This window comes from Andrographis paniculata, unplaced genomic scaffold, assembly GCF_009805555.1.
Source record: "Andrographis paniculata isolate CXL003 unplaced genomic scaffold, ASM980555v1 Contig15END, whole genome shotgun sequence".
NCBI lineage: Eukaryota > Viridiplantae > Streptophyta > Magnoliopsida > Lamiales > Acanthaceae > Andrographis > Andrographis paniculata.
The window spans coordinates 2533768-2547684 of NW_026137435.1; the positions used below are offsets into that span (position 1 = coordinate 2533768).

A 13917-nucleotide genomic window follows, 5' to 3' on the forward strand; every position below is an offset into this window, starting at 1 on the left:
AATATTAAATTGAAATAATTATTTGATATGATATAAATGTATTGAAATAATATTTAAAATGTAATAATAAATTGTGTTTGTTTGGGGGTATGGATTTTGAGTTGGGATTTGAATAGTAAAAATTTTGAATTTGAATAGTTGTATGATGTGATATAAATATGTGTTGATGTGATATTTTGAATGTAAAATTGATTTTTAGTATAATATAAAAAATGAAAAATAGGTGTTTGATTTGATGGTTTTTGGACGGGGAAATTGGATGAATAGTGTAAATCCAATCCAATTCCCCAAACAAACACTCCTAAAAGAAAAAAGAAAAATTGATATTTAATTTGATAAATCAAATAAATAAATACTATTTAATTTGATATTTTAAGAAAAAAATTAAAATAATAAAACTCAATTCAAAACCTCATAAACAAACACACTTACTTTCTTATTTAAGCCCAATATAAACGAAAGACTGATAGAAAAATTACTTTATTTTACATTACTCGACTTGATTTACGCTATTCCACTACAAAAAAATAGTATATTTGTAACGGAATTCCGTTCCTAAAGTTCACGTAGCTAACATAATTTCATCTCTAATTCTGTCTCTAATATCATTAGTAACGGAAAAAGTGAATTTAGGAACGAAAAAATATCGTTACAAAATAGATAATTTCTTGTAGTGTTCAATCTAACCCTACAGATTGTCATTTGAGGACCTTCATTTAGTCCTCAAATATCTAAAGGGAACCATACATTTGCAGCTATTGTTTCCCAAGTCGAAGAAGTGAAAGCTTCAAACTTATTACAATGTTGGTTGTGGTTGTTATTTATACATACACTTTCGGCTAAACTTAATATCTGTAAATTAGATCTGATAAGATAAGTTATATTGAATGAACTATGTATAGCAGAGAAGATCCAAAAGCATCGAATGTTTGAACCTATAACTTCACAATCACAAATTCACATGCAGACCGTCAGTCATCCTTACGGGACAATTTTCTAGTTTGATTGATTGTTTGTTATGTTGATCCAATCAAATTTGATAGTTTGTTAAATGGATTATGTCGGTTGTAACATATGGTTCCTACATGACATATATATATATATATATATATTCTGCGAGTAAATTATATAATACCATTGTGTTTTAGTAAAAATATATAAAACACCCCATGTTTTATTTATTGTATGAAACTCCTTTATCCTTTGTGTTAATATAAAGTTTGCACGAAATACCATTTTTGTCCAAAACTGATATTTGATTGTAACTATGAATTCAATAATGCAAGTTTTATACAAATAAAAGAGATAAAATATCTTAAGTAATTTTGTTGAATAAAATAAATATATAAATAATTGATTAATCCTACATTTTAAAGTTTTTTGGAGACAAATTGCCATCTAATTTTTACAAAAAATTGTAAAAATAAATGATTGATCAATTATTTATTTATTTATATTATTCAAAAAAATTAAGATATTTTAGATTTTTTATTTGTATAAAATTTACATAATTTAAGATTTTATTTAGAATCAAACATCAGCTTTGGGTAAGAATAATATTTTATGCAAATTTTTTAAATTAACATAATAGAGTTTCACAAAAATAAATAAATAAAACACAGGTGTTCAGTGCAATTTTAGTTAAACACAGGAAATTATTATATAATTTACCCATATTCTGCTATTTGATCTTACTCAAGTTGATTTCTGGTGAATACAAATTAGCTTTCTTCCTACCAATTTTGAATTCTGTTTATAAGCTACTCAATTGAATTAAATTCTTCAAATTTGGGATTGAAAGATTCTAACACGATTAGTGTAATTTTGTCATTAATGACAAACTTTTAATAATATATATTTAGGCTATCAAAATTGGTTGACATGTGTGCAACTTTTTATAATAATAATAATAACAACAATAATAATTAAATAAAGAAGCAAAAAGATTAGCAGAAGTATAAGTGGACAACTAGCTAAGATTTGGCCAAAAGCCTTTGTTATTAGATATGCTTTCTTTAGTAATAAGATTATATATTGGAGCATACCATTATTGCTCGCATATCTTTATATATATATATTTCAAAATAATTTCTTAGAAAAAATATATCTAGCTTTGTGTATATGTTTACTTATGAAACGTGTTCGCCAGGTGTCGATGACGTGGCGGACACGTAGCTTCCGACGAGTCACACGGGCGTTTCCGGCACTAAAAGACTAAAATAGTAAAATTTTTTTACTTATAGAACTAGTTTGCGACATGCTCCACTTACGATTACAAGACTAAAAAAACGGTTTACCCTTAAAAATGCACGTTACTATTATTTATTCTACTAACTGAATTTGTTGCATTTAGCCCATCTTTTATTAGTGAGAATTAAAAAAAAAAAAGTATGGTATAAAATACTCATTTCAATTATTGCTAGAATATTTTACATAACACTTAAAAAAAAAAAAAAAAGGTAAACTGTTTTTTTAGTCCCGCAATTGGACCCCTTTATCATTTTAGTCTTGTAAGTGGAGCCTGTTGCAAACTAGTCCCATAAGTAAAAATTTTTTCTTGTTTTAGTCCTCCGGCGCCGGAAATGCCCGCGTGGCTTGCCGGAGGTAACGTGTCCGCCAGTGTCACGCCAAGTCAGCGACACCTAGCGGACACGTGGATTTATTTATTTATTTTCTTTTTAAATTTTTTTTTTTAATTGGACCAAATAAAAAAATAAAAAAAATACAAATAATATTTAAAATAAATTTTTTAAAAAAATTTAAAAAATGAAAAAAAAAATTAAAAAAATCCACGTGTCCGCCACGTCAGCGACACCTGGCGGACACGTCACCTCCGGCGAACCACGCGGGCATCTCCGGCGCCGGAGGACTAAAACAGTAAAAAAATTTCACTTATAGAACTAATTTGCGACATGCTCCACTTACGGGACTAAATTGATAAGGAAGTCCAGCTACGGAACTAAAAAAAAAAACAATTTACCCACAAAAAAAAAAAAAAGTATTATAAAATAAACGCGTTATATTTTAAAATATTTCAAAATAAAATGCATATATAGATTTATCAATAAAATTAGTATTAATTTCAGTAAGAAAATGAAATTTTCTAATATTTAACTTTGATGATATATGCTAATTATAAATCAAAATATATATTCGAAATGGTCATTACAGGAAAAGCCCATTTATATTATAATATTATTATTGTTTTTATCTACGTGACTTGCCACGAACCGGTTGGCAAATTATATGATTATTTATAACAATATCACTTTACTTATTATCTATTTCCATTTATATGGTTACTTTTATTTAAGTGTAATTTATCACCGAGTGTATTTGATAAATAGTTTTTTCAAATATTTTTAGTTTATTGAATAATTTTTAATTATTTACTAAGTAAACAAGCAAATTTTAGTGTTTGATAAATTAATATTTTCAATTAGTTTATTGGGTTAAAAATATAATTTTGAAAAAAATATAGCAGACTAGTTTTTTTATTTTAATTTTTTTTTTATTTGTTTTTAAAAAATTAATTAATTATTTCACATACATTAATATTTTTTTATTACACTATTTATTAATTATTTAGTATATTTTCTTCTAATAATTTATATATTCATGTTTATAAATTTAAAATAATTATTTTTTATATATCAATTATCTTATTTTATAAATTTTTTTTAAAAATAAAGATAATATAAAAGTAATATTATTGATTCATTTATATAGTATTTTTTATCATATAATATTATTACTAAAAATAAATATATTTATTTAAAATTAGAAATTTAATGTGAATATATATTAATTGAAAATTAATCTAAGAAAAATACATATACTAATGGTTTTTTTTTTTTTATATTTATACTATTTCTAATGAAAAAATATAGTATATTGCATTAATTCTTTACAAAATATTATAAAAATAATAAAAATAAATATCTAAATAATTTTTTTTTCTAATTTTTAAAATTAATAATAAAATTCTAAAAAGATCTACACACCGAAAAAACTCAACTAAATATTTTGAAAATAAAAGATAAAATATCCTTAATTTTTATTTTATATATAAACAGCTAATATCAAACCATTATTTTACAAAACACTTTAATACAAACAGCTAATCGAATCATATCAACTATCAGCTAATTGTCAAACATACCCTAAATTTAATTTTCTTATGGCCCAAAATATAGTGCATAATTAATACATGGACAACTGGATTTTGTATTCTTTTGGGCACACAAAATGGCGCAATTTGGGCTCCATATTTTCATCTCTATTACCCTGAAAAAATTACACAATTGTGAAAGTATAGAATAATAATTTGTGTTCCTTTTTTTTTTTTTTTTTTTTAATTTTATTGTTATGTATATATATTGAATTTGTTTACTTATTGTTTTATTGGCATAAGGATTTTTTTAAAATACTATTTAAAAAAATACAGCCTATACATATTAACACAATACTCCCTCCGTCCCACATAATTTGTCCATATTTTCTATTTTCGTCTGTCCCACATAACTTGTCATTTCTATTTTTGGAAATATAATTATGTACTTTAATCGCATTTTAAATTTTAAATTTTATAATTTTCTTAATTTTAATTAAACTATTTACTTATCTTAATCTTAATCTATAATTATTTTTACTAAATAATAATTATTTTTACTAATACACTTCTTAATTACTTACTAATTATACTTACCTTAATTCCCGTGTCTACAGTAATACACTTATATTACATTGGAACATAGGGAGTAATATATATATATATTATTCACTTTAAGTATTCAATATAAAATATCATTTGTTATATTATCGATATAATTTTTTATATTTAACCTAAAAATACGTCCATCTAAAAATGCAAAGTGAAAAAACCATTATGTTATAAAATATGTTTGTTTGGGAGTTTGGATTTTGAGTTGGGATTTAAATTGGATATTTTTTTAATTGAAATCGTTGTATAATGTGATATAAATAGGTGTTGATGTGATGTTTTAAATATAAAATTGATTTTTAGTATAATATAAAAAATAAAAAATAGATGTTTGATTCGATATTTTTGAAGAAAAAAATTGGATAAATAATTCTACAAGCGAACACAACACAGGTGTTTGTAAGTATTTTTAGCTTTTTGGTGTTAAATATAAGCAACTCTATGGTTAATATAAAAAATAGTTTATTTTGTTAAATGGTTGACCTCTGCTGGGCTTAGAGTATAAATATAATATACATTTTTAAAAAATATATCTTTTCATAAAATATTAAATTGTATTACTATTTAAATATATATTATTATTGTTTTATAGTTTTATAAATAATGTATATAGTAAAATCCACCAAAAGAATAATTTATAAAATCCATTTAATACTTATTCTGTATTCAATTTTTTATTATTCTTAAAATTTTCAAAACTCTTATCTAAACCGAAAACAAGAACTAGGGATCGAATCAAAATCATTGTCCACCATTCATTACACCCCCAAAAACAAAGACTTACTACACAACAAGAAACAAAACATTTGGACAAGATGCCGATGATACATACGAATAAGGTGTGAAAAAAATAAAAAATAAAATAAAATATAATAAAATGTCCAAAAATTTGTCGAATCCGCGCGTTCAATACACCTCCTCGACGAGGCTTGCCTCGGGTAAGGACACGCCTTTTCGAACCAATTTTGGAGCAAAAAGGGCGATAAGCAACGGGTTCCTTTTCATGCAAAGGACAAAGTCATTTTTGCTAATTCTCCGGTCGCCATCCACATCGAATAGAGTAAAAAGAGCGTCGATCTATAAACAAAACGATCGAAAATTTGTGAGTTCAAAGAATGAAGAATTCTCATCATTTCTATGACGAGAATCGTAAAGAAAAATTGCGATGATACATCGCTTGTAAGAAGTTTTAGAATGTTTTTAGCCCTGTCCGAATGTCGAGTTTACTGTATGTCAGCGTGATGCTAATTGAATCAGATCAATATATACTATAGGGTGAACAACATATATTTATACATATTTATAACACAAACATACATATAAATATATGTCGGTTACCATATAGCATATATTGACCAGGTCAAATCAACATCATGCTGACTGGGTCTGATCAACACAAGATTTGCAGCCTATATATATATATATATATATAAAAGGATGGTCAACTCGCCTCATCGAATTTCAAGCTCGGGATTGCCATTGAAACTACGTCGTGAAACTGGTAAGAACAATCGAACGAGGATGTCAGAGAATGAAACCAACATAGGCAAACTTCGAGGAGAAGGGAGCAACAAGCATAGACAAACCTCGGGTTTTAATACGTAGTTCGTCTCGTTTACATCGCATTCTCTAAACGAAAGTTCGCAAGCATGACGGAATAGCGGCTGCTTCAATACATGAGCTGAACCGACTAAGAACTAAGGCAACAAAAGATGTTCGAATGCGAGAAAGATTAGCATCGTACGATGATAAAAACTCGCAAACTCCCGTCCAAACAATAAGGTGCGAGCAAACGCATAGTATCATCAAACAATACCTGCTTAAATGTTATCTTTCCGAGCTTCTGCACATCGACGAATCCAAAGATCTGCAGATATGAAATAGGCGCAAAAACAACTGCGATGAGGCTGAGATTTTATTACAAGAATCGGAAGCTATTGAATTCAGACAGCTACCTTTTCGGCGAGGCTGCAAGGTTTGAGCCTCAGAGTTCCGATGAAGTCATGGAATTCGACATATCCGCTGCGACAATACGAAAACGAAACACACTGTGAAACATAAGTTTATTAATCATCAAAATAAATGACCTATGTATAAACAAAATAAAATATACAACAGACTCGATAGACTCAAATGTAAATAATCTAATTTATGGATGAGACCACATCTAAAACTGAATATCTAAAATATCTCGACGCACGACGACGAGTCGAAATCTAAGTTGTGAATCGAGAATCCCGAAACATAGGAGAAATGTTTGACTACAACACCTCCGATCGGGATTCATCGACAGAAATATCTCCAAAAATTCGACAGCCTCCAGAGCCCTCAGATGCAAAGCCTGAAAACAAGAAGCGATAGCAATAAAAAGATCGTAGTTCAGACACCATTCGAGTCGAAATGTTTGATAAAAAATATCTAGCACGTATCGAACTCGAACTCACCGATTGTATCCAGGCCATTTCGACCATATACAGCGCCGTGTTTTCCTGACAAAAAAAGAATTAAACTCGTTATCGCCCAACCATAATTCAAAAAGATTAATTCCGGCGAGCGCCAAACCTGTTTCGATTCTGCAGCCTTCGCAAGGAGCAAGAAATCTCCAAAGGAGTGCGAAGTCTGCGGCACATTGAGAGCAGTCGCAATGGCGCGAGCAGTCTGCAGAGACACATCGAACAAAAAGAATCGATAATGATTTCAGGCAGATCGAAACGATCGACAAAAAAAAAATCGAAATCATCCGGTGCGCACCCTTTGAGCGAAATGCGCGGCACTTTCCTTGTGAATTTCGTTCGGCGACACTATGGGGAGATACTCGACCTGTCGACGACAAGTAAAAGCTCCTAACTTTCATCGACAACTACTAAAAGCATCTATATATAGGCAACATAAAACATATTCGATAGACTTAAATCTAAGTAATCTAATATATGGACAAGACCAAATGTAAATGTAATTCTACTAAATCTAAAACTAAATATCTAAAATATCTCAACAGCATCGAAACGAAAAGGGAAAAAATGAGCCGAACCTCCATGAAATTGTGAAACTGCGTAAGCATTCGAAACATCAGCTTTCCAAGCGCAATGTTACCCCTGAATGCAAAACAATTCCGTGTTGTGAGGATCGAAGATTGGAGGGAAAAATAGAGACGACGAAGAATGAAAAAAGGTCGTACCAAGATTGGTCGAAGTGAACATAGGGATAGCGAACAGCGACGGGCTGGACAGGATAACCGGGGATGAAAGCGCCAAGTTGAAAGGAGATTATAACTCGACCATTGCTTGTCGTTCCCTCGGGAAATAAGAGAACTTGCGGAAACCGATTGCACGAAGCTTTCCTCTGTTTTCGAAATCCTTGAAGGCACAATTTTGTATCAAAGAGCTAATAGGAAAAATTGTCCATAACTAATTTGTAGTTTCAAAACTCAGCGTAAATTCGTCTTTCTATTTTAAAAATTGCATAGAACTCCCTTATATTTTAAAAAACGTTGCATGAAACTACTCTTTAATTTCAAAATTCAGCATAAATCCTTACTTTACTTTAAAATTTGCACGAGCCTCCTTTATACTTTAAAAATATTCTATGAAACCCTCCGTCATGCAAAAAATATAAATAAGAAATCATATTATCGTCACACAAGGGAGATTTTATGGTGGTGAAGTGTTATGTAACGTTTTTTAAAGTATAAAGGGGTGTCATACAATTTTTAAAGTACAGGAAAATTGTATGTTAAATTTTGAAACCAAATGAGAGTTATAACAATTTTACCTAGCTAATATATAGATGACAAGGCGAAATATGAAAGAGTTGACGTAACTTCGATTGTTTCGAAGGTTTTACCTTGATTTCATTGACAGCATGTTTCCGAGACGATCTTGAAAATCTATCAACATAAATGACCTATGCATGTTTCAGAGTGTCATAATTCTACAACTTAGATAATAATAATCTAATCTAATAGATATAAAATCTAAATATCTAAAATATCTGTGTAACACGAAGAAATGGATATGTAAGAAAACCTGCATTGCTCGGATGATGGTGCCGACAAAAGGCATTGAGTCGTGCGACTCGGATGAGACTATGATCGGGAACAACTCGTAGAAGAAGAAAATAGGTTCAATGTATGATACATGATTGGATACGATGATCGGAGCAATCTCCCTTCGAGCTGGCTTGCCTTTCCTTTTTATCCAATGGTAGCTGCGGTTCGGAGGATGTGAGAAAATTGAAATCGAAATTGAAATCAGAGAAACTATGCTTGTACAACCACTTTGCAAATTTTGGCACTATTCAATTTTGCAAAAGCATCAAATTAAATATATTTTACTCTCACAAAAATTTGTATCAAATATAAATTTTTATTATTTCTAAATTTTCAAAACCCCAAAACTTCCAAAAAAATCTCTTATATAAATGGAGAATCTCTTACCTCAATTAGTTCGAAGCTCGACAAAAAGATAAAATTTACTGTTTTGTTTGTGATCGTTTGAAATCCATTGAGAAATGGGAATCTTTGTAAGAAAAAAATATTTTCATTAGGGTGTGTTTGTTTGGGGATTGAATTTTAAATTCACTGTTCATTCTTTTTTTTTTTTTTTTTCTCAAAAATATTAAATCAAACATTTATTTTTTATTTTTTATATTATACTAAAAATTAATTTTACATTCAAAACATCACATCTAACACCTTTTTATATCACATTATACAAGTATTCAAATTCAAAATTTTTACTATTCAAATCCCAACTCATAATCCAAACCCCCACACAAACACACCCTTAATTGCATCCAAACTTGATTTACATATAACATCCAACAACATTGCATCAAACCTTACAATTTTTAATAAAAATATACTATGTCGTTAAAATTTGTGCTCAATGCTTTTGTAAAATAGGAATAAACACAGATTTTTATGACGGAGGAAGTATTATTTGATTTCATAGTGCTGGCCACTGGGTGTGTTTACTTGGGAGGTTTTAAAATTTGAATTGAAATAGTTGTTTGATACTATATTTTTTGAATATAAAATAAATTTTATTATAATAAAATAAATTAAAATTGGGTGTTTATTTTGATATTTTTGGAGGAAAAAAAAATTAGAATAGCAAAATTATAAATAAAATCTTACAAGTAAACATACTCATAAGGAATAAACTAAAATCCAAAACCTAAAAATAACCCCGAAATAGACAAATCAATTTTTTTCTTTTCAATTTTTTACCATTTCAGAACAGGCTAAAAAGCCATATCCAAAATTCCATTTTCTATTCAAAACACCGATATTTATATAACAAAGAAGACTTGTTTTTAATTCTAACATTTTACTATTTTCAAACAAACTCAAAACTCTATCATAATCCTATTTTTAGATAAAAATATCAAATCTATTACTTATCAAAAGTCCAAACTACTCCACGTTATATTCAATCGATATATTTCAATTTCCGACAAAACGGCGGCGATTTCTTGCAGAGAACGGAAACCTTAATCATTAAAGCACTATATACCTACCCAAAGGAGAAGAGGATGGCGCGTGCGCAGAGGCGCGTGACCCACATGGCGCGGCGCCGCCATTGGGGCATCGGATTCTGCCTGTCCTTCCATCCCTGCAGGGCCAGAAGCGTCGCCACGAACCCCACCGCCAGGCACGCGCCGAACAGCACCAGCCGGGCGGCGGCGAGTGGGAGGCACGCCAGGATCTTCAGCCCCTCGTAAAGACCGCCGACGGCCGCCGCCGTGTGGTTGCGGAAGGGATCGATCGGGCTCGTATCCGGCGACTCCACGCCGTCGCGGGCGCCGATGAACGCGAACGGATTGCCGTCGTCGGCCGTCGGCGGAATTAGGGGTCGACGACAATCGGCGGCGTCGGGGTGGACGGTGAGGACTATGTGATCGGAGGCGAGGAGCGGCGCCGAGAGGGAGGCGTCTCCGGCGGCGGCGGCAACCATGGCGGCGCGGGGATGGGAGACAATGGGGACGGCTGACAATGGGGATTGGGGATCGAGTTTGAAGTTGACAGTTCATAAATTTGGAAAGGTTCCGCGCTTACGTCATTCGCACGTGAGCACGTGCGGCGGTCTTTTACGATGCGATGAAACCAATTTATTTTTTAAAGAAAAATATTGAAAGGCAAAATTGCATAATATGATTATAGGGATAGAAAAAGAAATATTAATTATTTTTATCGGTAACTACTATTTTATATATTGTATTATATTATATATATTGTGTATATAAATATATGTAAATAGATATAAGTGTGTGTGGCGCTGTATATGCTTTTATATATATATATATATGTGTTATGTGTATGCTAGTGTAGTTATATATGTATATATAATATGTTATGCTAATAATTAATTAAGTTGAGGGATGAAAAGAGCATAAGCGAGTGAATGAAACTGAATCTTATTCATTTCATTGTGTAATGCCTATTTATAGGCAAATTCATTCAATATATTCAGCTATGAAAGCATCCACATTTTGCCTATGTATACATTACATAAATAGATTTGTCGCGGCTACGTGTACAACACTCCTCCTTAGATGCTTTATACAAAGAATGTGCTTCATTAAAACCTTATTAGGAAAAAATCATGTGGGACTAAAAATCCTAGTGAAGGAAAAAGAGTACAACATTATTGTATCAATTCGCTCCCCCTAATCTGAACATTATTTGAGATCCCTGAACCGACGCATTTCCATTTTCTTTACCAATTTTTCAAATCTTGCAATCGGTAATGTCTTGGTTAATATTTCTGCTAAATTATTATCTGATCGAATTTTTTGTACATTGATTTCACCATTTTGTTGTAAATCATGAGTAAAAATTTTTTTTTGTGAAATATGTTTCGTTCTATCTCCTTTAATGTAACCCCTTTTAATTGCGCTATACAAGCTGTATTATTTTCATATAATGTAGTTGGGGGAATTTTATCGTCAGGTATTAACCCACAATTTTTCAAAATATATTGAGTCATTGACTTTAACCAAACACATTCTCGCGACTAGCTTCATGTATTGTCAATATTTCAGCATGATTTGAAGAAGTGGTTGTTTCATCGATCTCCAAAAGATCACTGTTTCACCACAAGTGAATATATAGCAAGTTTGCGACTTGGCTTTATGGGGATCCGATAAATATCCTGCATCGGCAAAACCAATCAATTCATGTCGAGAATCTTTCGAGTAATATAACCCGAGATCAATTGTTCCTTGGAGATAGCAAAAAATGTGGTTAATCTCATTCCTGTCGTCGAGTAGGCGATGAACTAAATGTTGCCAATAAATGTACAGCAAATGATATGTCAGGTCGGGTGCTATTAGCAAGATACATCAATGCGCCTATAGAACTCATATATGACACTTCTGGGCCAAGTGTTTCTTCATTTTCCTCTTTTGGTCTAAATGGATCATTTATTGGATCGAGTGCTCTGACGATCATTGGGGTACTTAGCGGATGTGACTTATCTATCAAAAATTGTTTTAATATCCTTTTGGTATAATTTGATTGGTGGATAAAGGTTTCACTCTCCAAATGCTCAATTTGCAAATCAAGGCAAAACTTAGTTTTTCCAAAATCTTTGATCTTAAACTCTTTTTTCAGATATTCAACAGCTTTCTGGATTTCATCAAGAGTTCCAATTAAATTGAGATCATCGACATATACAACGATGATTACAAATTCAGACCCATTTTTCTTTATAAAAACACATGGACATATAGGGTCATTTATGCAACTTTCTTTAGTTAAGCTTTCGCTGAGACGATTGTACCACATTCGGCCCGATTGTTTGAGCCCATACAAAGATTTTTGTAATTTGATGGAATATGATTCTTTTGGCTTTGATTTGAATGATTCAGGTATCTTGATCCTTTCCGGAATTTTCATGTAGACGTCATTGTCTAAAGAGCTGTAAAGATAGGCAGTAACCACATCCATTAATCGCATATCAAGATTATTGTGTACTGTAAGGCTCACCAGATACCTGAATGTTATTTTATCCATGACCGGCGAATATGTTTCTTCAAAATCAATATTTGATCTCTGGGAAAAACCCTGGGCTACAAGTCTTGCTTTATATCTTGTGATATAATTGTTTTCATTTCTTTTTCTCACAAAGTCTTGTTTTATATCTTGTGATATCATTATTTTCATTTAATTTTCTCACAAACACCCATCTGTAACCAACAGGTTTCATATTTTTCGGTGTTTAGACTATAGAGCCGAATACTTGCCGTTTTTTCAATGAGTCCAATTCAGACTTAATTGTGTCTTTCTATTTTGCCCAATCATCTCTTTGCCGATATTCATCAACTGATTTTTGGTCATAATCCTCGTCATCTTTCATTATATCGAGTGCTACAGAATTTGCAAATGCATTATTAATATTTGTTTTCTTTTTGTTCCAATATTTTCCACTGGCGGTATAGTTAACAGAAGTTTCAATAACTTCATCATCACTTTCATCATAATTTTTAGTATCAACCTCTTTAGGGTTGGACATGCATCCGTAGGGTGGCCTCTACTCGTGCATATTCCGCACGCCTTGACCTGGACACTCGGGTTGGATTTTTCCACGACCATCTTGCGAACAAAGCTCGTCAACTCAGAAAGTTGTTGCTGTATCGATTGAATGGTATGGTCGTTATTGTTTCCGCTCATATGTCCAACATCTCTTGAACCAAATTGCTGCGTGTTTTCAACCATCCTCGCAATAAGATCCCAAGCTTGTGCCGGCGTCTTATTTACTAAAGCTCCACTACTTGCAGCGTCGATGATGTTCCTGTCCATCAATGATAAACCATCATAAAAATATTGAATCAATAGTTGAGGGGGAATTTGATGTTGTGGACATTTAATGATAAGCTTATTAAATCGCTCCCAATATTCATGGAGCGTTTCACCTGATTGTTGCTTGATGCCACATATTTCCTTCCTCAGGATCGCAGCTCTGGAAGCTGGAAAGTACTTCTCCAAAAATTTCTTTTTCATGTCGTTCCACGTGTCGATGCTTCCAGGTGGGAGATAGTAAAGCCAATCATTTGCAGCATCTTTGAGTGAGAATGGGAAGGCTCTGAGTTTGATCTGTTCATCAGTAACACCTGGTGGTTTCATGCTGGAGCACACCACGTCGCATTCTTGCAAGTGTTTGTGAGGTTCTTCACCTGCAAGTCCATGAAAA

The 13917-nt window shown here is 31.6% G+C and overlaps 1 protein-coding gene and 1 non-coding gene across 3 annotated transcripts; one reads left to right on the top strand and one right to left on the bottom strand.

Moving 5' to 3' along the window:
* Window positions 1-5427: 5427 nt before the first annotated feature.
* LOC127260025 (lysophospholipid acyltransferase LPEAT2-like) lies at window positions 5428-10994 on the bottom strand. Of its 2 annotated transcripts, none has more exons than XM_051287670.1 (14): window positions 10244-10994; window positions 8749-8929; window positions 8567-8626; window positions 7902-8065; window positions 7755-7818; window positions 7475-7543; window positions 7286-7381; window positions 7168-7212; window positions 6994-7064; window positions 6679-6745; window positions 6540-6590; window positions 6310-6387; window positions 6174-6221; window positions 5428-5800 (listed from the first exon to the last, which is right to left on the bottom strand). In XM_051287670.1, exons 1-14 carry the CDS (start codon window positions 10678-10680, stop codon window positions 5630-5632), a joined length of 1602 nt encoding a protein of 533 aa, XP_051143627.1. In that variant the 5' UTR covers window positions 10681-10994; the 3' UTR covers window positions 5428-5629. The 2 variants fall into 2 exon arrangements, with proteins under 2 accessions (XP_051143627.1, XP_051143618.1); XM_051287661.1 differs by having other exon boundaries at window positions 6310-6420; window positions 10244-10944.
* Window positions 10995-13572: 2578 nt separating this feature from the next.
* LOC127263444 (small nucleolar RNA R71) lies at window positions 13573-13679 on the top strand. Its single transcript, XR_007841480.1, has one exon. It is a non-coding gene; the product is annotated as a small nucleolar RNA R71 (small nucleolar RNA).
* Window positions 13680-13917: the final 238 nt, after the last annotated feature.